At 45.8% G+C, this 27,014-nt stretch overlaps 1 protein-coding gene across 8 annotated transcripts in view; it reads left to right on the plus strand.

Annotated features, from left to right (window-relative positions):
* The window catches only part of LOC143294735 (phospholipid phosphatase 1-like), a 58,962-nt gene that overhangs the window by 23,238 nt on the left and 8,710 nt on the right, over positions 1-27,014 (plus strand). For 6 of the 8 annotated variants that reach the window (XM_076606186.1, XM_076606185.1, XM_076606184.1 and 3 more), the window contains exon 4: positions 26,250-26,401. In XM_076606186.1, coding sequence (XP_076462301.1) covers positions 26,250-26,401 — 152 coding nt within the window. Of the gene's footprint in view, positions 1-25,443; positions 25,562-25,700; positions 26,030-26,249; positions 26,402-27,014 lie in introns of those variants that run through there. The other 2 variants (XM_076606189.1, XM_076606182.1) reach the window with 2 other exon arrangements.

Consider the following 27,014-nt stretch of genomic DNA (forward strand, 5'->3'; position numbering starts at 1 on the left):
GCCCTCCCTTCCTTGTTCTGCCCCCTGTGTCTGTCTGACTGCCCTCCCTTCCTTGTTCTGGTCCTCTGTGTCTGTCTGTCTGCCCTCCCTTCCTTGTTCTGGTCCTCTGTGTCTGTCTGTCTGCCCTCCCTTCCTTGTTCTGCCCCCTGTGTCTGTCTGACTGCCCTCCCTTCCTTGTTCTGCCCCCTGTGTCTGACTGTCCTCCCTTCCTTGTTCTGGTCCCCTGTGTCTGTCTGTCTGACTGCCCTCCCTTCCTTGTTCTGCCCTCTGTGTCTGTCTGCCCTCCCTTCCTTGTTCTGCCACCTGTGTCTGTCTGTCTGCCCTCCCTTCCTTGTTCTGCCACCTGTGTCTGTCTGCCCTCCCTTCCTTGTTCTGCCACCTGTGTCTGTCTGTCTGCCCTCCCTTCCTTGTTCTGCCACCTGTGTCTGTCTGTCTGCCCTCCCTTCCTTGTTCTGGTCCCTGTGTCTGTCTGACTGCCCTCCCTTCCTTGTTCTGCCACCTGTGTCTGTCTGTCTGCCCTCCCTTCCTTGTTCTGCCACCTGTGTCTGACTGCCCTCCCTTCCTTGTTCTGCCCCCTGTGTCTGTCTGTCTGCCCCCCCTTCCTTGTTCTGCCCCCTGTGTCTGTCTGTCTGCCCTCCCTTCCTTGTTCTGCCCCCTGTGTCTGTCTGACTGCCCTCCCTTCCTTGTTCTGCCACCTGTGTCTGTCTGTCTGCCCTCCCTTCCTTGTTCTGCCCCCTGTGTCTGTCTGTCTGCCCTCCCTTCCTTGTTCTGGTCCCTGTGTCTGTCTGTCTGCCCTCCCTTCCTTGTTCTGCCCCCTGTGTCTGTCTGTCTGCCCTCCCTTGTTCTGCCCCCTGTGTCTGTCTGTCTGCCCTCCCTTGTTCTGCCCCCTGTGTCTGTCTGTCTGCCCTCCCTTCCTTGTTCTGGTCCCCTGTGTCTGTCTGACTGCCCTCCCTTGTTCTGGTCCCCTGTGTCTGTCTGTCTGCCCTCCCTTCCTTGTTCTGGTCCCTGTGTCTGTCTGCCCTCCCTTCCTTGTTCTGGTCCTCTGTGTCTGTCTGTCTGCCCTCCCTTCCTTGTTCTGGTCCATATGTCTGTCTGTCTGCCCTCCCTTCCTTGTTCTGGTCCTCTGTGTCTTGTCATGGTTGCCCATTGTTCATTACCACATCCGAACCAATACATTCGACACGTCACAACATCAAAATGTACTTGATCACCAGAACCACAAGAGGAAGCATTCAGTAAACAATGAAACGCTGAGTCCACGCTGACGGGAGATAACACATATTTTCATGATGCCATTGCTGCTGAGTGTATCCATCAGCTGGCAGGTCTGTTGAGGGCCAAGAGAGAACAAAGTACCGACTGGTCTTCTTAAGTGTCCCGTCTGTTCCTATTCCTCTGATGTTTTCATTCTGAAACAAAATGTGAGAACAAAACGTTCGGACTAACCGCTCTTCTTTGAGCTTGGTAACGACATACAGATGTCGTGCGACCCGAACAACGAGCAGACAAAAGACAAAAGTCGCCTGCTCGAGTGTCACACCAGGCGAAAATCCGGCTGTTCGGTTATCTCCGAGAAGTCTTCATTCATGTCCTGATCTACGTGGACGTCCTGTTTAACTTGAGCTGATCAGTGGCTGTTATTTGAGCAGCATATCGTGAGTATGTAGGTATCATTCAACCTGCTAACATGTGCGATGTGTAGGCGTGTGTTGAAGAAAGATAAGGGTTGAGGACCCATTCGCAGGATGGTTCCCGATAGTCCCTTCATTTCACGTCCGGATTCCAAGGAATCGTGGCTCGAAGTTCATTGTCAGTATCGGGTTTCTGTGTGGGTTAAAAAGAATCATAATAACCAGGAACTAGATAGCTCGCTGCGTGTACATTACTTGGTATTCGGGTTTTTCTTTTACCGTTTTTAATTTATTCATTATGCTCGTGCGGGTGGGGAAGGGGGTATAAAAAGAAATCATTCACAAACCAAAAACATTTCACAGTTGATAAAGGGTATATCGTTCGATCATTTCAGAATCCACAGACACAAAAATCTGCACAGCAAATCATTTTTAGGTGGTAACATTGACGCATGCTTTCTTTCTTTCTTTCTCAGTGGTATTTTCATTGTCAACCGGAATCAAGGTGCACCCAAACCAGCAATGGTTTTAGTGAGTTTGTAAGAAATAGGGTTAGGTGAGGTCCGATCAAATGAGACAAAAGCCCGCAACCTTCATTGTACACCCCGATCCGATCAACCGGTATGTGTGACAGGTCAGTTTTGCGTGATCCGTGTGTGTGTGTGTGTGTGTGTGTGTGTGTGTGTGTGTGTGTGTAAGACTATGAAATGTAAAATTAATATTTTCGGCAACCACGCTGCAAGAAGTCATGACTCTCCCATACACCTTGTGAGAAAACCTTGACCTTCAAATCCTTCTCGAGAACCGTCACTTGGACACCCAGTGAGCACAGGCCTCTCAGGGCGATACCTTTTATTGTGAAGCGGCAATTGGCGCTTGGTGTGCTGTTTACCCACCAGACCCGAGTACAAAACACTCTTTGTAAAAGGTTTCCTCCGCATAAGAAAAAGAAAGAAAAAACTCAACAAAAGCAGCAGACAGACAGGCCTTTGTTTTTTGCAACAGGTATCGGATTTCTCCCTGGTGTGGCAGTCTATCTCTCTCATCGCTAAACACACGCGAATTCACACGTACGTGCGTCTTACACATACAAAGAAACGAGTTTTAAACTGCTACGTTTGTTTTCACTTTTTCTTTCACAGAAGTGTTGCTTGTTTACTTGGCCACGTTTGACCTCCACCGCTTTTTGCTTTCCAGATTTTGTCGGCCTTCCGCCTTGGCATTGTGTAAAGCCTTGTGGTTTGGCTCGATGTTGGGATGGTTTATTGGGTTTTTACCATCGTTATACCAACACTGCCAACATTATCACACCGTCATTGACATTCATCATTTGAAAAAAAATCATAGAGGCATAGACACACATTAAAAAAGTTGAACAGCAGTAAAAGAAAAATCATGATTTTCTCTCTGTCTTTCCTCTCTCACACACACACACGCGCGCGCGCGCGCGCACAACCGCCCCCCCCCAACTCCTCCCGCGCCCCCTACACACACATTCACTCTCTCTCTCTCTCATGTCACTCACACCTACACCACCCACACACACACACACACACACACACACACACACACACACACATTCCTAAAGATAGTGTTCTGTTTGTCATTTCGACTCCGACCTGAAAAAATCTTGATTTGAAAGTGCGAACGCTAGTTGATCTATAATGTTATAACCCACCATGTGTAAGCCACTATATAGTGATTCCTATAGCAGGAGAGTCAGTGTGTGACAGCACCAGTCACAGCTGTTTCGCTCTGTGAGGAGCTCATCAGGCCTGCTACTAGCTTCTGCTTGACAGCTGAGGAGAAGCACTCCCGTATAAACAAGCAACTTCTCTTGATATGTGGAGTTGAGTTTAACGACACATATTGCCTTGCGAACTTAAGATCAGTTCGTTAATGTGCCAGGGTCCTGTTGTTGTGAAGGTTTCTTTGTTCGAGGGGTGTGGAGTCTTGAGTGTTCAGGTGTGAGGTCCTTTTGGTGTTCCTAGGGGGAATCCTGGCTGTCAGAAGAGGGGTGATGTTATGGCTGTTCATCTGGTGTCCCAAAAGTCCAAGTTGTCTGTAGAAAGGTTAACCTGGCGCTCACTACGATTGGGAATGATATTATATATATATATATATATATATATATATATATATATATATATGCACGTTGGGAACATGTGTCTTGATAACCCAAGAGAGTAACCCAGACGGGGTGAAAATACAGCCCTGCCTCAGCTAAACAGGGACCAGTAACAAGGGATGTAATTTTCGACGAGGGAAGAAAAGAAAGCCCTAAAATGTCACGATTAAAAGATCTCGCCCTAACAAAGTATATCACACCACAAGCCAGATGAGCTCACTTGAAAATGTAAGGCATGCGTACATAAACTGTGACCGGAACTGAAAACTGGATTCGTGTATCATGTCTGCACACAGATTTGAAAACGAAGTTCTAAAGGTTGAAATGGTTTGGGTTTAAAACGTTTTTCTTGTTGTAGAGATTAATTTTATTCAGTCGGCTATCATTGTGGATAATTGTTTTGCAGAGATTAATTTTATTCAGTCGGCTACTATTGTGAATAATTTGATTTGTCTCAGTTAAAAAAAACAACAAAAAAACAAAACAAAAAACAACAACAAACAACCCCCCCCCCTCCGAAAACGGCACATTTTAATTATGTATAACACAGCATTCGTTTACTGTTGTCCATAATGCGGAATAGAACAGATGATGTGTGCATTGAGGCAAGTATCAAAAGTTCACCAATTAGTGTGATTATTGTGAACAAAACCAGCAGCTTCAATTGTCTTTCATCATGTGGCCTGATCCAGATGGTCAGTACGGCAGGTATCAGTCGTTCTACATCGTGTCTGCACTAATTGGTTCCTACAGCACAGATCTGCCCCCTTCTTTTAACATGCACGATGTCAGTTGCTTCTTAAAGAAAGTTACTTTATTGTAACTGTGTAGATTATACGTATCAGTTGCTCTTCAGAGAACGGTATATGAGCTTCCCACTAAAGACGTAGTTGCCCTTTTTTAGGCAGTAAAGGACATGTTATGCACAATGTTATGACTATGCGTTGTTTGTGCGGCGCCAAATGTCATCGTTGGGCACAGAATGGAAACTTGTCAAGTGTTCCCGGTGCTCCAAAGGTCAGTGTACTGTGCAGCACAAATATGACTCGTTCGTTGTCGAGTTTGGGTTTTCCGCGTCGCCCAGTATTTCACTTTTTATTTTCTCTAATCCGTCACGTACACCCATCATCCCCCCCCCCTCTGTCTGTCTCTGTCTCTGTACATTCTCTATCGTGTGCTCTCTCTGTCTCTGTCTCTGCTCTTTGTCTCCGAATCCCTCTCTGTGCCCACTCCCTAGCTTTCACTGTATGAGTGTTCGTTTGTCTGCGAAAATGTATGAAAGTGCGCGTATTCTCGCGCGCGTGTATGTGTAACTGTATACATATGTGTGGCTGTGTGTGTGTGTGTGTGTGTATGTGTGTGTTTGCGTGCGAATGCTTTTGTGTATGTGTGTGCGCTGTTTTTTCTTTTCTTTTCGATCCCTCACTTCTTTCTTTCCCTCTGTCTGTCTGTGGCAGTATCCCTTGTCTTTTCCTGACATTTATTTCTTCTGTCCCTACCCTCCCGATCTTCCCCTCACTTGGGCATAGCGCTGAGCCATCAGTGTCAGCAGTAACACGCTATTCTTCCTCCTGTCTGGATTATCCGCCACCAGCACCTCCTTCCTTCAACAGCACCCTCCCTCCACCCCCCACCTCTCTGCCTTGTCAATCCTCCCCTGTCCCCAACACCTCGTCCTTCATCTCTTCTTCCGGTCCTGTGACTGAGTGTCAGGTGACTTGTTGAGCTGGATCATGAATCACAGTGTTTGTGTGTGTGCGTGTATGTGTGCGCGCGCGCGTGTGTGCGCGGGTGCGTCTGACAGCTTTTGAGAATGTTGTGCAGGCCAAGACGTGTGAGTGCTTGACTCTTGTCCTGCATCCGTGTCTTTCTGCCCCCTCTCTGCGCGTTTGGTTGAAGCCGTTTGTGATACCACTTTGTTGGCTTCCGAAACTTCAGTCACGTAGGCACGTAGGTATGTTCAGTTCATTCACCTTCTGGTTAACTCCGACCATGGGACTCACTGTCAGTGTGTCTCTTTTCCTGCGTGCCCTCCTTCACCCACACACATCGAACTTTCCAGCTATCCCGGCTGATAGAAAGTTCGGCAATATCCACATTTCTTCCCCAGTACCTTTCCGTTTATAAGGCGGAAAATCTTGTGAATTGGTTAAAATTGTAATGTATTACACTCTACATTTCTTCCCCTCCACGCTTTGACTGGCCTTCTTTATGTCTCTTGACAGGGAAAGACATGTAGGGTACATATTATTACAATGTTACTTAGACAAATTCACGGTTTTTCCGTCCAAGGAACAAAATTGAATGGAGAGAACATAGGGGAAGAAATGTGGACATGGCCAGTTCATTCAAGAAACTGTGTGATTTATTTGTGGGTTACATCCTCAAAGTTGACGTCAATTCCCGGAAATATAGTGACTGGCGTGACTGCTTTGTCTGTGCAAACAAATTTTCCCTTCAAAAGTGCCCATGTGCACGCACGCTCGCGCGCACACACACACACAAGCGCGCATGTCTCATATGCATATGCACACATAGGTTTGCAACACAAACACCTATACAGTCACGCATGCATACACGCACGCACGCACACAGACACACACACAGACACACAGACACACACACACACACACACAATCATACAAGCTCGTTTGCTCTCTCTCTCTCTCTCTCTCTCTCTGTCTCTCTCTCTTACACTCCGTCCGTCCCTCCCTCTGTGTATGCGTCTGCGTGAGTGTGTGTGTGTGTGTGCATGCGAGCGAGTGTTTGCACTTTCTTAAATCTAATGTCATTTCACATAACACTAGAAATGACATTAGACGAAAACTATAGTATATGTAAAAAAAAAATTTTAGAAAAGAAAAAAAAGTATGACTGTTTGAGTGGTCGCGGGCATCCATCTCTTTGCCAAAATTTCTTTGGACAGGCTGAACTGGACCATGGTGACGGTGTTGCTGCGATCCCAGATCCGGCTCTCTCTTTTATGTAAGATTAAAGAAGGAAAGGCAGAAAGACAGAGTGGGCGGTGGGTCACATATCTTTCCGTTGCAGGCAGGCAGGCAGGCGAGTCGGACATGTGAATGGCAATGCATCATCACTCAGCATACCATCGTGAGGGAGGAGAGGGAGTGAAGGGGAGTGAGTGGCATCTTTTCCTCCCTCCAACTCCCTGTCCCTCGCCCGCTTAGGCAAACACACGCACGAATACACACACACACACACACACACACACACACACACACACACACATCATCCATTTAATATGTACATGCAGCAAAAACAGCGAAAAGGATGTGAAAATACAAATTAGCACATTCAGGACTGCCAAGGTTTTTTGGTTGTAGAGATGACACACAGGCAAAACATAATACAGATGCATATCCTCATTGTGTTCGGATATGAAACGAAACGAAAATTGTATTTCACCAGGGTTACGGGAAAAGCAAATGTTCATTTTTTACCCAACAAACCCAGGGGTGTATATGAAAAAAGATAGAATAAAAAGACGAAAAGAAAACAAGGTTGTAAGGAGAGGGAACGAATGTTAACGGTGTTTTGAGAGTCCGCACAATGAAAGGAAGGGAGACAAAGAACACGACAGACCCCAGGGTACACGAAGGGGCATGGGGCACACACACACAACGGTGCCAGCTGACTTTGCAGTCGCACATCAGTGCCCAGGTTATTTGCCACGTGACTTACGGGAACGTGCACAGGTGTGGACAGGTTGGCTGTGTGGAATGGATAGTCTTGAACTCTCGCCAGTTGGTTTCGTTCTTTTTACGTTCTTTCTGTCTGTCTGTCTGTGTGTCTGTCTGTGTCTCTTTCCACCTGCACACTCAGACGCAGATAACACAGCACACAGGCATGCAAGCGCGCGCGCACGCACACACACACACACACACACACACACACACACACACACACACTCGGTCATACACACACGCGCGAGCAGACACGTTCATACAGACGGTTTCCCCATTCTGTTGTCATCCCCACTGTTTGTATAGAACTATAGATACTCTTCCGATGACTAAAGGTGTGTGTGTGTGTGTGCGCGCGCGCGCGTGCGTGTACGTGTGCGTGCGTGCGTTTGCACATAAGGTGACAAAACTGTCCTAAACTGAACTAATGGCCCTCTTTCCAGTGCAAGTGCCGTGAAATGATAATGTGCCACTCCTTTCAAGTCCCGTCGTTTCTTCACATCACTGGAGGTTATTATAACCTTATTCATATTCATAGCCTTTTAATTTCCTTTAAAACGCTTGTACTTCCTTTAATATATATTCATGGGCGGCTCCGTTTCGAAAACTTAGCTTGCTTTCTCTTTTGCAGTGTTTTTTCTGTTTTTTTCTCTTTTTTTTAATTAAAAAGAAAGGAGACAATAGATTCAGCCAATGGACCGCATGTGCATGTGTGTATGCGCGCGCGCGAGGAAAGGCGATTAGATTAACGGCAGGTAACTTTTTGTGAATGTACTGAAGTTCGTTGACAATCACAAAACGTTGGCGAAGATGTATTTTCTTTATTCGCAAAGTCACTTTTAGCACACATATAAAGTAAATCACACTTTATCGCTTATACAGTTATTTTTCTCCATGACCGGTAACCCAGGGACACCATGCGATCCAACTCTCTGTCGCCCTCAAAATGGCAAGGCCAAGTTGTAACTTTTCCTGACTGAAGTTTGAACTTCATGTGAAGTGGTATCAGCTCACACAGCTCTCAAAGCGTTGAGTGAGAAATGTTCTGTGTGGACTGGTCTCCCCTCGGTCAGCCAGAAACATGGTTACGTTTCCATAGCCTGTGTCTCATGCGTATCTTGTGTTTGGCTTTATTTTTCATGTTTGATTCTTTGTGTCTGTTCCTGTCATATCTCTTTCTCCTTTCATCCCCCCCCTCTCTCTCTCTGACAGTGTGTGTGTGTTTTGTTGTTGTTGTTTATCATATTCCTTCGGCTGTTTTGTTTTGTCTTTCTCAGCGCGTACGCACTTGTTTGGTAGCGTGCGCGTGTTCAGACCTGTGTACTGCTGTAGTGTGTGTGTGTGTGTGCGTGTGTGTGTGTGTGCGCGCGCGCGCGCGCGTCATACCTTCTCATTTTTGTCCTTAATTCGTTCCAAACATAATAACTGTAACCGCACTCCGTAACAGCGAGAAGTCACTAATCTGCACGGACAGAGGACTGTCAGAGTATATCATTTCATGCCCTGTCTTCAGTTCCATGCCGAGACAGCTGTCATTGAACCACGACCTTGACCTAGCTGTGGGGCAGACTGTAAAATCGCAGTAGCCTTCAAACCCAGACCACGTACTTTAAGTTGGTTACATTGTTGTGTTAGATCATAAACTTACGGTGAATATCAATGCCACCCCTCGACTCGCTGTTTCGCAGTTTGGAGGGTGAATTAACTGTCTTGGTGAAATAGAGCCATGGATGCTGGCAGTAGTTATGGAGCGGCTTGACCGAGTTTTGTTCGTGTTTACTATCACTGTGATAGATCTATGGCTTTGAGGTACTGACGTCAAACAAAGTCCTGTTTGAGTTTGTCCAGAACATTGAAGTATGTTATTGTCCGAACAAGCCATGAAAGAAATAATGTGAAGGATTCTTTATTTAAAATTAAGACAACGTGTGTGTGTGTGTGTCTGTGTGTGTGTGTGTGTGTGTGATATTTTGATCATAGAAGATTGATGTGTTCAAGACATTTTCAAGTCCCAATCGTTCTGTGTGTTTCGTGTTGTATTATATTCCCCATCTTTTACCTCAACCCTAGCTGTGCCTAATTTTGTTCGAGCCAAACAACCGATCATATCAGTGTAATCAAACGCGACTACGGGTCCTGCATAGCATCAGGTCATGCAATGATGACGCAGCGTTCTGATGTTCTGCAAAATAGTCTATGAAGATGAGATCCCATGTTCGATTGTAGTTAACCCAGGTAACAGTTTGGGAGACATGATTCAGCTTAAAACCAACGGACCAGTGAACACCAAGTGATGTTAGGATTTTAGAGATGGTGTGTCTAACGTTCAGCGCCCCTCACCCAACCTCACCTCCATTCACTCCCCGCTCCCAGTGGTAAATATGTTAGAGGATTGCTCGCCGATTTTTGTTTTCAGCTTTACTTTAAGTGCTTATGGCTGCTTATACCACACCCAACAGACAGCTGTCAATATTACCACTGAGCCTACTTAGTTACTTTTGCTGTACCTGGTGCCGGCTGATCCGAATATAGGAACAGTGGACGCCTGCTACTGGTTATGACTTGATGGTGGATCCATACGGATTCCCGTACGTCCACGCGGAGACCATGACTATGCATTTCTGAGGAAAGTGTCCCCGTGACTCTGACGGAGGTTATATCTTAAATGTCAATACCCTGATAATGAAAGTGGACAAAGTACAAGAAAGCAGATAAGAAAGAAAAACTGCTCCAGTGTGAGCGGGCTTGGCAATCAGTTTGTTTCCTACTGCGCCCTCCCCGCTAAAGTATAACGGAAATATGGAATCATGACTGTCCAGGGGGGTGTCTCCAGAGCAATATTGCACGAGATGGTCGTTGAACGGGCTTGACTTCAGTAGTCTGAAGGTAGCTTCACGGGTAGGGGAGAGACGAACGACGGGATGAAGACAATTAAAGAAGGTAATTGGGGCTTCTCCCTTTGTGAGGCACACACCTGGCTCGTTTACAGTCCAAGGAAAAGACGGATCGTAAAGGTCGACGATTAGACTCTGGACCCTTAGCGCAAAGGAAGTGAAGATCGCTTTCAGTGCGGACATCACACGTTGACTCAAAAACGATAGGGTTAAAGTGACGAGGATCCTGAACAGGGAGCGGTCCGCGTTTGGATGGGGGTCAGGTCGGTACTCTGGCCAGGAAGCATTGACACGGCCAGAGAACGGGAAGTGTGTGTGTGAATATCAGTTTGCCTTGGTTCGCCCCTGCCTCTGTCCTACCTACACGCCCCATCATTTCCGTTGTGAAGTTTATGTCCGGTCCTTTTTGTCATGCCTTTGTTGAGTTACTCTTCTCTCGTCTCCAAACATCACTTTGTTGTGGACGTGCGACTTGAGTCTGAAGGAATATGAAAAGAGAAAGGATGTCCGGCCACATGTTGAATTCAGTAACGCCAAAGACCCTCTTGAACACGTGAATACATGGTTTTTGATAACGCTTCAAGGGAGCAGCACTAACGTGTGTGTGTGTGTGTGTGTGTGTGTGCGTGAGAGAGAGAGAGAGAGAGAGAGAGAGAGAGAGAGAGAGAGAGAGAGAGAACAACGTACTGAATGGATTCATGAAACCAAATTGCAAACGCAAGACATCGTTGCAAAGCGATAAAAAAAATTGCAAACCTCAATGGAACTCGTCCAACCGGTGTTTGCGCGCGCACGCACACACACACACACACACACACACACACACACACACACACACACACACACAGGCTCTCTCTCTCTCCGTTCTCACAATAGAAGAAATGAATAAAGAAAGAAAACTATATAGAAGAAAACGGTACGTGTATGAATGAAAGAGGGGTTGGGTGGATGATAGTAATGGTTTACAGTCAATGGAAGAGGGAGAGTCACACAAATATTGAAATATAAACACGGAGATCCCCGTTCTAACCCAGCGGCTCCCGCACGTATACCATGACAAGCCACATACGTATCGCAAAGGTACAGACTGTGGTGGGTCAGGTAAGGCAGACAGAGGAGCGTCTTGTCCTCTTACCTGGATCAATGCCGAGTTTCACGGTCCGCGGAGTCAACCTTTGACGGAGGAGAGAGAGAGGTGATCGAGGGTATGTCATGTGGAGGATGTTAGAGAGGCAGGAAAGTTGGAGAAGGGGGCGGGGCTGGGGGTGGGAGGTCAGATTGGACACCACGTACATGGAGGCTTCCGTCACAAGACAAGACAAAATCTTTATCATCGAGGGTAATAGATAAGCAGCTAACATTCTTTTTTACATCCAGCCCTCGCCCTAAAGAGGGAATAAAGCTAAAGTCACGCTTGTGTGAGCACATTATCATATGCCACCTTTGCGGGTCTGTGTGTCAGCCATTCTGTCTGTCCGTGGTTGTAAAGGTGGATAAAAAGATGTGATCAGATGTGAAGAAGTAGGTTGTTTTTTTGTTTTTGTTTTTTAACGAACTGCTCTGCATTTGCTGATTTTGAGTTTACTACATAAAAGCCTGGGCACTGCATCGGAAAGACACACCTGTGTGGAACACAGCTGTTGAAGTGACATTTATTATGGTATCTTCCCACGTTGCTCGAATGTTTATGTTGAAATATAAACATGCTGCTAACCGTAATCGTTTTCTATCACTGTTCCAGTGTACCTTGTGTGTGTGTGTGTGTGTGTGTGTGTGTGTGTTGTTTTGGTATAATCTAAATAAGGATTAACGAAATTTTGCAAGAGTTTCATGTCTTATGATAGAAACGAACTTGCGGACAAGAGTGTGGTTTGGAGTAGAGGGTAGGAGGATGCAGAAATGTCATTATTTTTTCCCGGCCGGCGGTTCCTTGTCAAGGCGCTATCACTTTCAGACCATCGTGGCTTCTGTGACAGGACCAGGGCCGAGTTAATGGAAAGTGTCCGTATAATGTCCGTAACTTGAGACACCCCATTGAAAACACATTCCCTCACGGGTCATTTCTCTAAAGTTTGTTATGCATATTATGTTAAACGACTTAGATCCGGCTGTTGATAGTGGTGGTCTTGGTGTGTGTGTGTGTGTGTGTGTGTGTGTGTTGCAGGGTGGTTATATTGTACGTTCACGAGGCTTCACATTTTTGTTCTTTTTTTCCCCGTCATTTAAGTGTTAACCATCCAGTTTCTGTTAATGATCTCACGCTTTCTTTACTTTCTGTTGTTTTAGTAAATTGATGGCCAGCCTTTTGGAGTCATTGTACTTGTGGGTAGCCCGGTGTCATCTGTCCTTACTTTCTTCATCCGGCCGCCTGTACTGTATAGGCTGTCTCAGACATGTGGGAATAATATTTTCTTGGCAAGCAGTGGGCGGGCGGTCCAGATTTTCCACTTGTGGCCACAGAAATATCTGTGTGATTATTTTTTTTGTACAGTGCAGGTCTCCATGTAACAGATTGTTCGTTTTGTTGTGAAGCATTCATAATTTTAATCATAGATTTAATAGTAGCAGTATTGATATTGTGACTACTATGAGTGCAAAAATATAACGTCTGAATGGATGCTGATATTATTCGTCATTTCAACAAAATAGGTGGAGTGATGGCCGAGAGGCAACGCGTCCGCCTGGGAAGCAAGAGAGTCTGAGCGCGCTGGTTCGAATCACGGCTCAGCCGCCGATATTTTCTCCCCCTCCACTAGACCTTGAGTGGTGGTCTGGACGCTAGTCATTCGGATGAGACGATAAACCGAGTCCCATGTGCAGCATGCACTTAGTGCACGTAAAAGAACCGACGGCAACAAAAGGGTTGTTCCTGGCAAAGTCCTGTAGAAAACTCCACTTCGATGGGAAAAACAAATAAAACTGCATGCAGGAAAAAATACAAAAAATGGGTGGCGCTGTAGTGTAGCGACGCGCTCTCCCTGGGGAGAGCAGCCTGAATTTCACACAGAGAAATCTGTTATGATAAAAAGAAATACAAATACAAATAACTTCCATAGGAAATTCTTCCTACCGTCGTATAACTGCCACTCGGTACTAAAATAATAACAGGTCAAGACAAATGGCCAGCCAAACATACAGACAATTAACTGATCATACCTTTTGCTAAAAACACGCTCTCACTGTTTCAGTGGTTACTGTTAATATTTGGCTGGGTGACTTCATTTCTTAAATGTTACGACTGTGATATAGTAAAGATTGTGTGGATACAAAGCCTCTCACAGATGAAGCACCAACATAACAATAAATGTTGGACTGGAAAAGAAATATCAACTTTCCGTTTCGTGAACACGTTTTCTCCACAAGGGGACAATCTTAGTAGTAGCGTCAGATTCGTAAAAAGACAGGTTTGTATATTCATAACTACGCATTTCTTTAGTGTCTATGGTGATTGAAAGCTACAATTATTCTCTAAGTGAATACATGAGCAGTATCTCCTTTGTCTGTCACTGACTTACTCAGTTGCGTACTCTTATCACCATTCTCTCACTCGATTAGTCACTCACTCACGGACTCGGTCCTGCTCAATCAACCCATCAATCAATCTGCCAGCCAGTCAAACTTTAACCACTCGAGCATACGTTGACTCTCGCTTACTTTCAGTACTGGCCAAGATCTTCATCATCAAAGATACAAGGGGTGTTGAAAGGGAGTGTTGAAGTGAGTGGCAGTTTGAGAATACTGACTTGGAACGCTTTACCGCGTCCTGGTTTGCCTCGAGTTAGTGGATGCTTTTTTTCTTTCATCTTTTTTTCTCTCCTAACTCACTCAGTACGGCCAGTCCTCTCTTCTCCCCTACACAGACCCCTCGGATGTCCAGTGGGTGTCTCTATGACCCAACCTTTAGCTTCCGTCGTCAGAATTGTGGTATTCTTTGTCAGCATTCACCTCTTCAGTGTAAGAGCCTTCCGCTTGTAATATTTTGATGGTTGTAATTGGGGTGAAACGCTGTTAACGTCGTCTATTTCGCCGTCCGTATGGAGAGAGTTAAAATATCCTTCTTCGGAACGTTTAAGCTTAATAAAGTACATAGTTTGATTCGTGCCGGTGTGCGTCATTGTTGACGCAGATCAGGGTGGTGTTAATTAATATTTAATTAAAAAAAAGTTTTATCTAAGACTTCTCGTGTTGGAGACCCAAAGAATAAAATGACCATTCTGATTGTTCTCTCTCTCTCTCTCTCTCTCTCTCTCTCTCTCTCTCTCTCTCTCTCTCTCTCTCTCTCTCTCTCTCCAGAATTTGTGTTTCTGTTCTTTTAATTGCGAACAAGAAAAACGAGGTCAGGCCTTCTTCAAACCAAATCATAAACTGTGATTTTCTGAATTTGGATCCTCAACGAAAAATTAATATACCGTTGAGGTTCCGGAAATACGGCTTAATCCGGAAGACTTACAACCTCTTATTGTTATGACTGAAGATTTTTCCCCCATTATATTTAATCTAAATTTGCTATTGGCAAAGTGTTCCCAGAGAAAATGACCATGTTAGAGTTTACCATGTACACACACACACGCGCGCGCGCGCGCATACACACACGCGCGCGAACACACACACACACACACACACACAGGGTTATTGTTTATACAAGTGAGTCAAAAATCTTGACACTCATTCTTGGCGCTGATTACCCCTGCCCTGCTATTACTACAACGACGGCAACAACACTTACGACTACTACTGCCGCCGCAGTGGCACTGACGCGGGTAGGTCACCGTCAGCCACCAAACAAACAAAACCAGCAAACGCCCCAGTCACGGCCCCTGTCTGGCCCAAGCGCTAACCGTTTTAGCGAGTTGTGGGGGGTAGAGTCAACACGTGGTCTGCGCTGACCACACGCTTAAGTAGGCCCTTCACTTCGGTCAGCCAACTTGATAACCCCACCGAACCCCATTTGTTACGGGTTTAGCCCAGGGTTTGCGGTGGGAAGGGCAATATTGACCTTTCCTGGCCCCCTTTGAAGATCGATCTGATGGGCAGATTGGAACTGCCCCATAGGGCCTCCGCGGTGAGAGGCAGTGATGGTTTGTCTTGTTTGTGGGAGGAAGGGGGCGGGTGTAGGTAATTGTGAGGGTGTGCTGTTGTTAAATTTTGGTATTTGAGTTTTTGTTTTTTTGAGTCGGAGAGTGCTTGTTGTGTGTGTGTGTGTGTGTGTCTGTCTGTCTGGTTGTCTGTCTGTCTGTGTTTCTTCTTCCCAGTCTCGTTGCCTTTAACTTTCTTTTCATCTTTCGTTCTCTCATACTTTCTTTTCAACTTCCTTTCTAAGTTATGACACAACATTGACAGAGTTCTGGCAATTTTATCGTTGCATGGAAGGGAAAACGTGCACAACAACAACCCCAGATATGTTAGATACTGATGCAACCAAGTTTAAGATAAATGAAGAAAAAGGATCCGCCATGCTCAAACGGTTCATACAACAGTGTGATCAAAGAAACGTAGATGAAAAAAGAAATATGTTGTGGAGTTGAACCGAAAGCTTTTGCTGACTGGATCTGATGATGACTTGACAATAGATGATCTAAACGAAGCAATTTATATAGCTAGGTGCAAGAAAGAATCGGTTCCTGGCCCAAAGTTCGCTACTCGGATATCAAGGAGCTATCGGAAGAAGACAGAAGCAAACTTTCAATCTGTATCAAAACAGTTTCCACAATGGACATGTGCTGGAGGACTGGACACACAGCTTCTTAAAAACCAGGAAATGACCATCGTCAGGTAAGCGGCTACCGAATCCTAACCATGCAAAACACTGCTGGAAAGCTCATGGAACGCATGATAGCCAGGAAACTTGCAAGGGATCTTGAACAGAGGCGCATTCTCCCTTCATATCAAGGTGGTTACAGAACAGGTAAGTCTACACGGGAAAATGCGGCTGCTTTCGCATATAAGGTATATGAAGGATTTCAAAGAAGAGAAGAAACACTTGCAGTAGCAACCGACCTTGAAGATGCTTACAAAAAAAAAAAAAAAGAAAAGAAAAAAAGTCCAGTTTGCGCACCTCATGGTGCTGCTACTAAAGTATGGAGTAAGTTTGACACTGACAAGATGGATAGCAGCAGCGCCTCAGGAAAGAACTGTCGTCCTACACCTCGGAGATTGGATGTCTGCACTTTCTAAACGTTCCATGGAACTGCCACAAAGGTCTCCGCTCTCTCCTGTCCTCTATAATGTCTGCACGAAAGGCCCTGCAGACTTAAACAACAATGGAATAGCTCGGGTGCTTACTCTTGCGGATGATGGCCTGGTCTTCAAAACTCGAAAGATGCTCAAGAAAGAACTACAGCCGTCCAGAAACAACCTAGGAATACAGTTCGACAGGATGCTGACCTTACAGAAAACATACGGAAAATACTGTTCTCAAATGCAAAAAGGGTCTTTCAGTCTTAAAGGCAATGGCAACCAAAGGTATTGAACAACGCCACCTCTTCCTGCTGTATCAGTCACTCGGTCTCAGTGTGATCGACTACGGATTTGGGCTAACAACACCGTCTCAAAGCAGCCTCCTAAAATTAGAAAGAGTACAAAATGAAGCTATGAGGCTGATCCTTGGAACAACAAGAGACATGCCTGCGGAAACAATGCGACACCTGCTTGAACTTCCTTCAATGCAGGCCAGAAAAAAAATTGGAACAGGTTAAGACCTACTTCAGAGCATTAGAAAAAAACCCAAACCCACTGCATGATGCAGTCAAGGAACCAAAAGGCGGCCGTCTAGGACGAGAAAGATCATGGATGGGGCGAGCAGAAGACACAATCCAGCTAGTATGCTAACTACAAGACCTGAAAGAAACAAAAGAATGGAAGGAAAACAGTAGACTGAGCAACACGCTAGACGGCACGTTCCTGGCATCAGAGATATTTTCCCACCCCTCTTGCGGCCAATCAGTGGCAGCCTCTGTGTCTGTGTATGTGTGCGCGAGTGCGCGTTGTGTGTGTTTGTGTACGTTTGTGCGTGCACGAGTGTGTAAGTGTACACATGTCAGGACGGAGAGCTCTGTTCACATGCGCGCGCGCGATGAGGTGTGAGTGTATGCATGTCTATTGTGGGAGCAACGGAATACTGGAACGTGTGGGTGTGCATGTATGTGTGTGTGTGTGTGTGTGTGTGTGTGTGTGTGTGTATAATATATATATATATATATTTGTGGGGGTGTGAGTGGGGGGAGGGGGGGTATGGACGTGTGTGTGTGTGTGTGCCGTGGAAGCTGCTATACATAGCCTAGGAATGAGTGTGTGTGGGGGGTGGGTGGGGGTGGGGGCAGGGTAATTTAGGGGATGGTGTGTGTGTGTGTCGGGGCCTCGTGTACGTTTATGTGTATTTGTATGTGCTTTCATATCTGTGAAACTACATGTTTGTTGCGTATCTGTTATGCATGTGTGTGTATGTGTGTCTGTATGTTTTACATTTATTTGCTTATTTGTTGTTGTTTTTTTATCATCATTATTGTCTTTTTATTATTTTTTGATGATGATTATTAGTATTGTTATTATTATTATTATCTTCCTTTTTTTTCTCAAGGCCTGACTAAGCGCGTTGGGTTACGCTGCTGGTCAGGCATCTGCTTGGCAGATGTGGTGTAGCGTATATGGATTTGTCCGAACGCTGGAGGATGGTTCATTCTGAGTCTGCAAAGCACGAAACGTGAGCCATGTCATATTTAACAATATGGCTCCTTTAAAGAGCATTCAAATGGACACCAGTTGCTGTTCTCTGAAGGCCGGGGTTTAAATCCCCACCCATCCACCTATCCATCTCATGTTTCTGTGAAACATCTATGAAAAATCTCTGTTGTGAGAGAGGAGCTGTTTTTCTGCTCTTGTTTTCTTCACTGCCATGTCGTTGCTTTCCTTCGTTCTGTTCCACTTTCTCCGTTTCACCACCTACACAGTAATTCTGGTCCCCAGCACCCCAGCTAAACTTGGCACCAGCTACTTTGAGAGGAACAGACGCGCGACTGTTGTTGGCAAACGCTCTCTTGAAGTCCACTTGGGAGGCGAAGAGTGATGGGAGGGACTGTGCTGCTCTCAACTGCGCTGGCTTCAAAGTGGAGAGCCCACATGCTTTGGTGTCGTTAAGTGATGGAAAGGGGGGGGGGGGGGAGTGTGTTGGATGTGGTGTACGGAGGGGGTTGTGAGCACTCAGATGTATATTTGTTCACTGTCTGTCTGCCTGTCTCTCATTTTCTCTCTCTCGTTTTCAGCATTTCTCAGTGATGGCAGGAACTGGAAGCCAAATTACTTGTTTACTCGTTCGTTTAACTTTACTTTAAAATACCCGTCTTCCATACTCTACCCCTCTCTCCCTGCCACCCTCTCTGTGTTTCTGTCTTTATCTCTGTTCTCTGTCTTTCATTGTATATCTCATTCCTTTTGTCTATCTCTGTCTCTTTCTCTGTCTGTCATTCACTCTGTATAGTACCATTGTTCTTACTTTCATTCCAGTGTCATTGGCACACTCAGTGAGTGTGACATTCAGAAATATGATTCTTAATCATGCAGTACGCTGTTGTCGACAATAGCTAAGCCAAGGCTATGGGGTTGACATTTGTTACCAAGGATAGGAGAGTAGTGTTTGTAGTAAAGTTGTTGGTGTTTGCATGCATGAGCGAGAAGAGAGAGAGAGGGTTGAGCGGGGATGGATTGAAGTGTAATTCAGGTTGGATTTCTCAGGCAGAGCGGACACAAAGGGCACCCAGTCTGGTATGAAGACTGAGCGACGGGGATCATACAGGCTACACACCCTTTTGAATGACCTTTCACCGTAAAGGTCACAGTTACAGGATCGCAGTGACAGTTGCTGAAATGATGAAGGCGACATCCAAATCGGCATTTCCCCAGGAACTCGGCATGAAATGAACAATAATAATACTTTCCACGAACGCCGATTCCTGTGACCTTTACGAAATGTCGAGTTGAAAGGTGACAATATGAAGCGTTTAAAGATTAGGAAGAAGAAAAGTAGAAAAGAAAAACAAACAGCAATAACTGGCTTTTTTTTCCAAGAATACCGAGACGAGCACACTGTTGTTTAATCGCTAATAACGAATAGCAACACATCAACATAAAAGAACACATTTTCATTTATCGCTTACTGCAATCATCATTATTACATTAGTTGTCAACAATCAATTTTCTAATGTATTGTTTTGATTGAAGTTTTGCCTGTTCACCTGAGCGACGAACACCGAAGGTAATAAACAAAAAAAAAAAAATAATAATAAAAAAAGAAGGAAAAAGGTCATCCTGACAGGCGGTAGTGAAAATTTTCACGCACCATTGAACTTCACTTCCAGTGGGAGAAAAGTAGATGTCATTTAGTCACCGATAGCCCTTAGGGCTTGGACTCGTGTTGTCAAATCAAGGTTACTGTGGACGGCCGTCCTTTGATTACCAGTGAGGAAGCAAAGGTGGGAAATAGTCCAAGCGCCCGCTGAAAAAGCTTGTTTTGCGTCATAAAGTTTTTTTCTTTGGCGATTCTAACTGAGTTTTCATTGCTGATTTCAAATCTAATGGAGGCCAGACGCTAAACTTTGGGCATTATTGTCTAAAAGTGAAAATCCAAGATGGCCGCAATTGAATTAGAGTGAAAGATGTTGTGATGGGTATCATGCATTTAAAGACATAAAAAATGTACAAACTTATAAATAGCATGCAATGAAAGAAAAGTAATCACACTTGATGAAATACACATCAAAAATTCGATAAAATGGCTACTTTAGAGAAATAAAGATGGCCGCCATCTAGTTTTCATATAATGTGCTGATCCGCAAAACACTTGAAACCGTTGTATTAAAATCACTTAAATTGTTTAACAGGGAGAAAACACTGGAACACTCACCAGTGTCTGCTGCTAGTTCTCACATCAATAGTGGCTGAAGGGCGTCTGAAGACAGGTCATGTATCCTCACAGTAGGGCGGGGCAATGACAGTCATTGGATTATTGCAGGCAATTGTTCCTCTGCATTTGCAAAGTGCTGTACATGTAACAGACATTTTGGTGCAGGTGCACTGTACTGTGCTGCACCCAGTTTTACAGCTGCATCTGACCAAATTGAGAATTTCATCAGGAGCTGGCAGCTGAGCATCAAGTCCAAGGGCTGGGTGGAGTGTTAACTGGTGTAGCTGCCATCCGTACTCAACAGGATCCAGATCAGGAGGAGATGGCTCCCCTGCCGCTTGCCACAGCCTGAAAATGTGCTCGTTTGATGTGGGCCTGAAAACTTGCCATTGTCGGAGGAAGGCTACTCAGTTTTGGGGGAATGTGTCTCTTTCCAGCAATCCTCTTCCTGAAAATGTTGGCTCGAACGGTGTTCAGATTGGCCCCTGACTCGTCCCCATAGAGCAGATTAGTGAACTGAAGGCATGACTCAGAGATTTCCTGGAAAGGTACAGACATCTTCCCAAGCTTCAGTTCACCAGAGAATACTTCAAGCTTCTTGAGGACTGTCATCTTTCCAATTCCAGCAAAGGAAGAAACTGTCACAACCAGTCAGTGCATGAGCTGCCAGCAGATTAGGCATTATGGTTGCATGCTGTCTGATAACGTCGTTGACGCTTATGACATTATGTGTGGATGTGCACGACTCGATGGACAGAGTCATATTTTGGGACAGTCCTTTGGTCTTCATGTGGAGATGATGTGCCAAGATGATGAGTACATCGGTGTCATCAGAAACAACCCTGATGTTCCTCTGTCCTAATGACGATTCGTTGATGACATGAAACGCCATCAGCACATCAGCTTCTTCATGATACAGAGGGTCTTGCTGAAGTCCAGACCCCATGTGTATGGGGTGTGGGTCTGGCCCAGTGATGACAACATCTGTTCCTGGTGGAGGCTGCATGCTGCAAAGCCGATGTACGATCATTTGTATCAGTTGTTCCTTGTTGGCTGTGACTTTCAGCATGACACTTTGCTGTGGCAGAGGCGACTCTTCAGTCAGGTTGTACACACGACTAGTCCCCTTCTGACGGGCGGTTCGACAGCATGATTTTGTGCTCAGTTTGTAGTATCTGTCGAAGACCACATGTGACACTGGTGCTGCCTGAACTCGTCGCAAAATGGTGGCAACTGCGGCTGTGATGAAAGCCGAGACTTTAACTGGAGCTGCAGGCCAAGGTACTGTCCACAAAATTGCACAGCCATCCAGGATGACAACAGTGGGAGGTTCTTGGTTGCGAACACCAGACAGAATCTGTATTTTGTTCTTCAGAGCAGCCTTGCTAGTTGTCCTCATGTCACCATTCTCATCAAAAAGGGCTGTAGATTGAAGAGCTAGTTCATGGGAAAACAAAGTCTCAATGGAAATGGGTTCCCTGGAAGTCGCCATAATGGCAAGAACGCGTGCATATATGAACTCAGTGTCAATAGCAGTGTCCACTTTAGCATGTTTTGCAGTCACTTTCATGACTGCAGCCATGTTCTTCACTTTCTTTGTGAGCTTGAGATGGAAACTGGCAGGCCATCCGCCCTCAAACGCCTGTTGTTCTGCAGCACCAATCTCTACTGTCTCATGGACATTGACAGTTGGGTCATCAATGACACAGCCAGAAAACACGTTGATGAGGCCTGTGTCAGGATGTTTGCTGGTGTCCAGGATGTCAATGCAGGTAGACAATGTCTCTCGAATCTTTGCTCGGTCAGCAGCATCCTCCTTGATGCGTGTGTGACGCTCTTCTTTGTGTGTGTTGACAACTGTCTGAACATCCCCTTCTTTGATTTCCTGGAGGTCGTTCAATAGCTGGGTCAGCGTACTTTTTGAAAAGGCCCAGATGGCAAGGGTGGATTCATTGAGAGTGGAGCCTATGATTCCTGAAGGCCCATGGCCATAGCGCATGTAGGTCGTCTCAATGAAGAGATCTGACCAAACTCTATTCCACAGGCCGTCTTGATGGTGCATGACATGTTCCCCAGCCATGAATCTCTTCAGGACGGCTGGATGTAGGCGCTGCATGGATCGGAGGTAGTACAGACCGTAGCGAGCATAGTTGACGTCTCCAGAGGCAAAGAAGTAGGGGAGCATCTTTTCCACAGCAAACAAGTGAAGAGTCCAGTCAGCTTCTCTCTCAGCCCGAACAAAGGCCATCATAATGAACACTGGGTCAATGAGGCACTCAACCCAAAGTCTTGCGTTTTTACTCTGGGTGCTTTTGGTCATGAGACGTTGCGTAAGTTCAGCCATGGTGTGCACGTCAGTGTTGGAGAGAATGGGTCGTAGTAACTCCTCAACAAGAAGTCTCAGTGCTCTCACATTTTGTGGGTATTTTTTCCCTGTCAACATTTTTGGCACCCCCACAAATGCTGAACCAAGTATGTCTTCAATGCTGCTTCCTCCCATCGGGTACCCCACAGCACCAACAAAACTCATCAGCATGTGCATACCACCAAGTCTTGGGATGAACTTCTGAAACTGTTCTTTGCCAACCCATGTGATGTGGACAAGTTCTTTGTACAACTGCTGGTCACTGGTGAATATTGTCCATTCCTGGCCAGTGAGCTGTGTCAGACACTGGGCTTCAGCCATGGCTGTCTTCATGGTGTCTGGCTCAGATGGGATCATGTCCAGGAATGGGCTGTACACCACATCTGTCTTAGGTTGGGGTTGTTGTCCTGCACTGCGGGCACGTTGTGTGTTATAACCTCCATACTCGGGTCCCGCATCTTCTCCGAGTACCTGTTTGAAAAATGACAGATCTTCAGTTGCAATTCTGTTGAGAGAAACCTGTCGTGTGGCAAGAAAGACCAGAGATGGGACATGTCGCAGGCAGTGTTCTTCTGGCATAAGTGGTTTCTTGTTTCCCGTGTACCGTTGAATTGCAACATCACCAAGTGTCAGATGATCGGACTTGGTTTCTGTTTTGCTGAGACGCCTGATGGTGGGAATATCCTGTATTTCACACACCTGCTCTGACATCGTGCGACCTTCCGTGATGATGTATTTTGACGCTCAACTCTTTTGTTTTTAGTACATGGAGGTGTGTTGTGGCGAAGCATCGTCTGCTAGCGCGCGCGTTCCTTAACCAGTGGAGCCCATATATCACGAAGGGGGGAAGCAGGCCGCGCTGTGCAGATTTCTGTGCCTGTGACATCACTGCGAGAGAAGCTGATAGCATTAGCACCCCTGCACGAATCTAGGTCGACTCATCCATGAGTCGCTCGGTCATCATTCTTGCATGAGAGGGGTTGGTGTATTTCAACCAGCAGAAAAAATTATGCCCATAAGATACAAGTTGGCCCCCGACTGATATGAAGTCTAGAGACCCTGAGGAAGCAGAATCACCAAAGAAAAAAACTTTATGATGGAAAACAACGTTCTAGTACTTGTACATAGACTCGGCTCTCGGACTAAAACAACAGTAACCAGCGCTGACACTTTCCCGCCCCTACCCACTCTCTCCCTCCCCCCCTCTCTCTCTCCCCCCCTCTCTCTCTGGATTGGCGACTGGCACGAAGGTGATTATTGAAACAAAAAAGCATTGACGTCAAAGGATGTTGACAAAACCACCTTGTTTGTCATTTCACAACACCTTTGACCAAGAGTACTTCATGAAACGAGAGCGATGGGTTGTTGGAGGGGGAGGGGAGGGGAGGGGGTTGGGGGGGTTATTATTATTTTTTTAAAGGCATTGACGTCAAAGGAAGTTGACAACACCTTGTTTTTCTTTGTACATAATTAGTCAGGGTGCTAAAAGAAATGAGGGCGAAAGAGGGGTGGCTGGATGGGGGACGGGGGGATGAGGATTGTCAGGGAGGGGCAAGATAGCATGCTTTGTGGCGAGGATGGAGGTGAGGGAGGGCCTGGAGCTCTGTCGGGTTGAAGGGAGGGAAGGTTGGTAACTACGAAACTCGCCATCCACCTCCCCGAATCCTCTCTCCTTATCACAAAGCGCAGTGCCTCAGACTGTACCGATGCTTTGCGGGGATGGAAATGCTCTGGGGGATTAAAAAAAAAGAAAAAGTAATTGAAACAGACACAGGCAAAGAAACACACACACACACACACACACACACGCACGCACGCACACGCACAATCGCCAGAGTACTGCGCTGGGATAAAAACAGTTGTCGTTAGGGGTTGCTGCATGTGACGAACGAGCTGGCACGCTAGGAGTTCTTTGAAAAGAAACTGTTGCTGTTGGTGTTGTTGCCGATTCCAGACTCGTAAATTTCTAAACCCCATCACCCCCGTTTCCCCGCTTACCCCAGTAACTATCTTTGTGTCAGACAGGCAGATGATGTGGAGAAAGTCATAAACACACACTTTCCGCCGTTGGTAAGTTTTGGATGAATCATTGAGTGAGTTTGATTCGCCAGCGTGCTATTTACTTAGGAACCATGTGAAGGATGTTATACCAACATTCACGTAGGTATGTGCGGAACAAATGTCACCCCCTTCCCCTCCTTCCTCTCTCTCCTTCACTGTTGCGCTCTCTTCATCCGTATACCGCCTCTCCCCCCCTCCCTTTCCCCTCTCTTTCTCGCTCATTCTCTCTGTCTGTCTCTATAGATATACAATATGTAGTTGAGTGACTGCATGTCTGTATATGAATAAGGAATGTTGGTTAATGTGTTGTTATTTATACGTCTGTGATGTTTGTTTACATCACCCTTTCATGAGGGGCCATGTCCTATATTGAAAATCGTTGTCCGTATCTCTCATTCTCTCTGTCTCTGTCTTCTCTCTCTGTCTGTCTGTCTCTCTCTCTGTCTGTGTGTGTGTGTGTGTGTGATTCTCATTTTCATCCGCTCTGTGGCTGCCTGCCTGTCTCTTTATCTCTTTGGCACGCCGTTTCTCTCCGTCTTGATCTGTCTGTGGGTCCTCCAGTCTGTCTTCCTGTTTCTGCCTGTCTGCCAAGTGAAAGGTTTGTACAGGTGGTTGAAACAATGCGGATATGAGGGTGGGAGGTGTGGGGGAACAGACGTTGGGTGGGTGAGGAGGGGAGGAAATGACCGGGTGCAGGATGAAACGTACGTTTGCGAATGCGGAGATAACAGTGCCACAGAGGATCATTTCCCGCCGTCTTCCGACACACAACAAGCGTGCATTTATGTGTGTGCTCGTGCTCGCACGTGTGTGGATGGGGATTGTCTGCTCGGTGTGGTACCATACCATACCGCGCTGTACCGTACCCTACCATGATGATACGGTGCTCTGTGTGTGTGTGTTTGTGTGTGTGTGTACAGCGCTCGCTTGTTTGTTCTCGCATTCTACATCTATTTGTCACTATGCTGTCATCAGTTTTTCAATATTAATGTGGTGTGACGGCTGAAATACAAGCAGCATGATTTGGTTGGACGTGACGGCTATGCTGCTTTTGTGTACAAGTTGTAGGTTTTTGTGGTTAAGAATTTTCTTTTTCGATCAAATGCCATCGCAGTTTAGTTGACGATGATGACCCGAGCAGCCCGTTTAAGCTGTCCACTCATCAGTGTGGCTGCCTTCACCTCCACACTCCATCTCGCTCACTACGATCAGCTTCGGATCCACGCCACTTACGCATACCCAGATTCAAACTCTCGACTGTTGGCCGCCGTTCTTTCTCTGTCACTGGACCTTGCAATTGGAATGAACTTCCTCTTTCGCTTCGTCAAGTCTCCACACTCAGCTCTTTCAAGTCTGGCCTTAAAACCCACCTCTTCCCAAAATAGCCTCCCTTCCCTGCCTCTTCCTTGTCTTTAGTTTCTCCAGTTTTAGAGTTATGCGTGCGTGAGAATGACTGGTGCGAAAGCGCTTAGATTTGTCTGTGCACAAGATTCAGCGCTATATAAGTACCATTATTATTATTATTATTATTATTATTATTATCAGTGTCATGTGTTTGATGGATGTTTCAGGGATGGGCGCCACAGTGGCCATCAACGTCTTGGGCAAACCATCGCACCAGGGGTTCTCTTGTGACGACACATCCATCAGGCACCCGTACAAGTCCAGCACCGTGCCCAACGCCTTCATCATCACCTACGTCCTCGCCGCACCCATCCTCATGGTTAGTAACTGAAGAGCGCTGTGTGTGTGTGGTGGTGCGTGAGTAGTCGTGCGTATGTGTGTTATAATTTCGTCGATCAAGTTTAAATGTAATGATCACTGTTTACCTTTTGAAACAGGGCGGGTAGAATTCCCAGAGAATACTCATTTGTAAAAATAAATAAATAAATAAAAGTGACATGATTACTATCAGTGATGAATTTCGTTTTATTATGGGGTGTCCAAATTTTTCTGATATTCTTTAAAGATTTTTACCTGATAAATATATGTATGTCCAGTATATGTATGTTTCATTTTGTGGATTATTTTCTGCAAGTAAACGGGTTCTCCTTAGACTTTGCAATGTTTCATAGGACACTTTCATGCAGAAGAAGGAATGTTAACCCTTATTTTACCTTAACTGATGCAAACGTTATGACAGTTCTAGTTGTGTTCTTGATTATGCTGTTTTCAGAACCCCCCCTCCCCCGCCCCAATTGGGGTTAATGGTCTGAATCTTGTTCTTTTTTCTGTTCCTGTCTCGTCTGTCCACAACGGCGCAGTGATGGTGGCAGTGTCGTTGCCTCGTTTATTCTATCACCTCTTCCTCCTGTGTATATAAAGAAAAAAGAGAA

This window comes from Babylonia areolata, chromosome 20 (assembly GCF_041734735.1).
Source record: "Babylonia areolata isolate BAREFJ2019XMU chromosome 20, ASM4173473v1, whole genome shotgun sequence".
In the NCBI taxonomy this organism is placed as follows: Eukaryota; Metazoa; Mollusca; class Gastropoda; order Neogastropoda; family Buccinidae; genus Babylonia; species Babylonia areolata.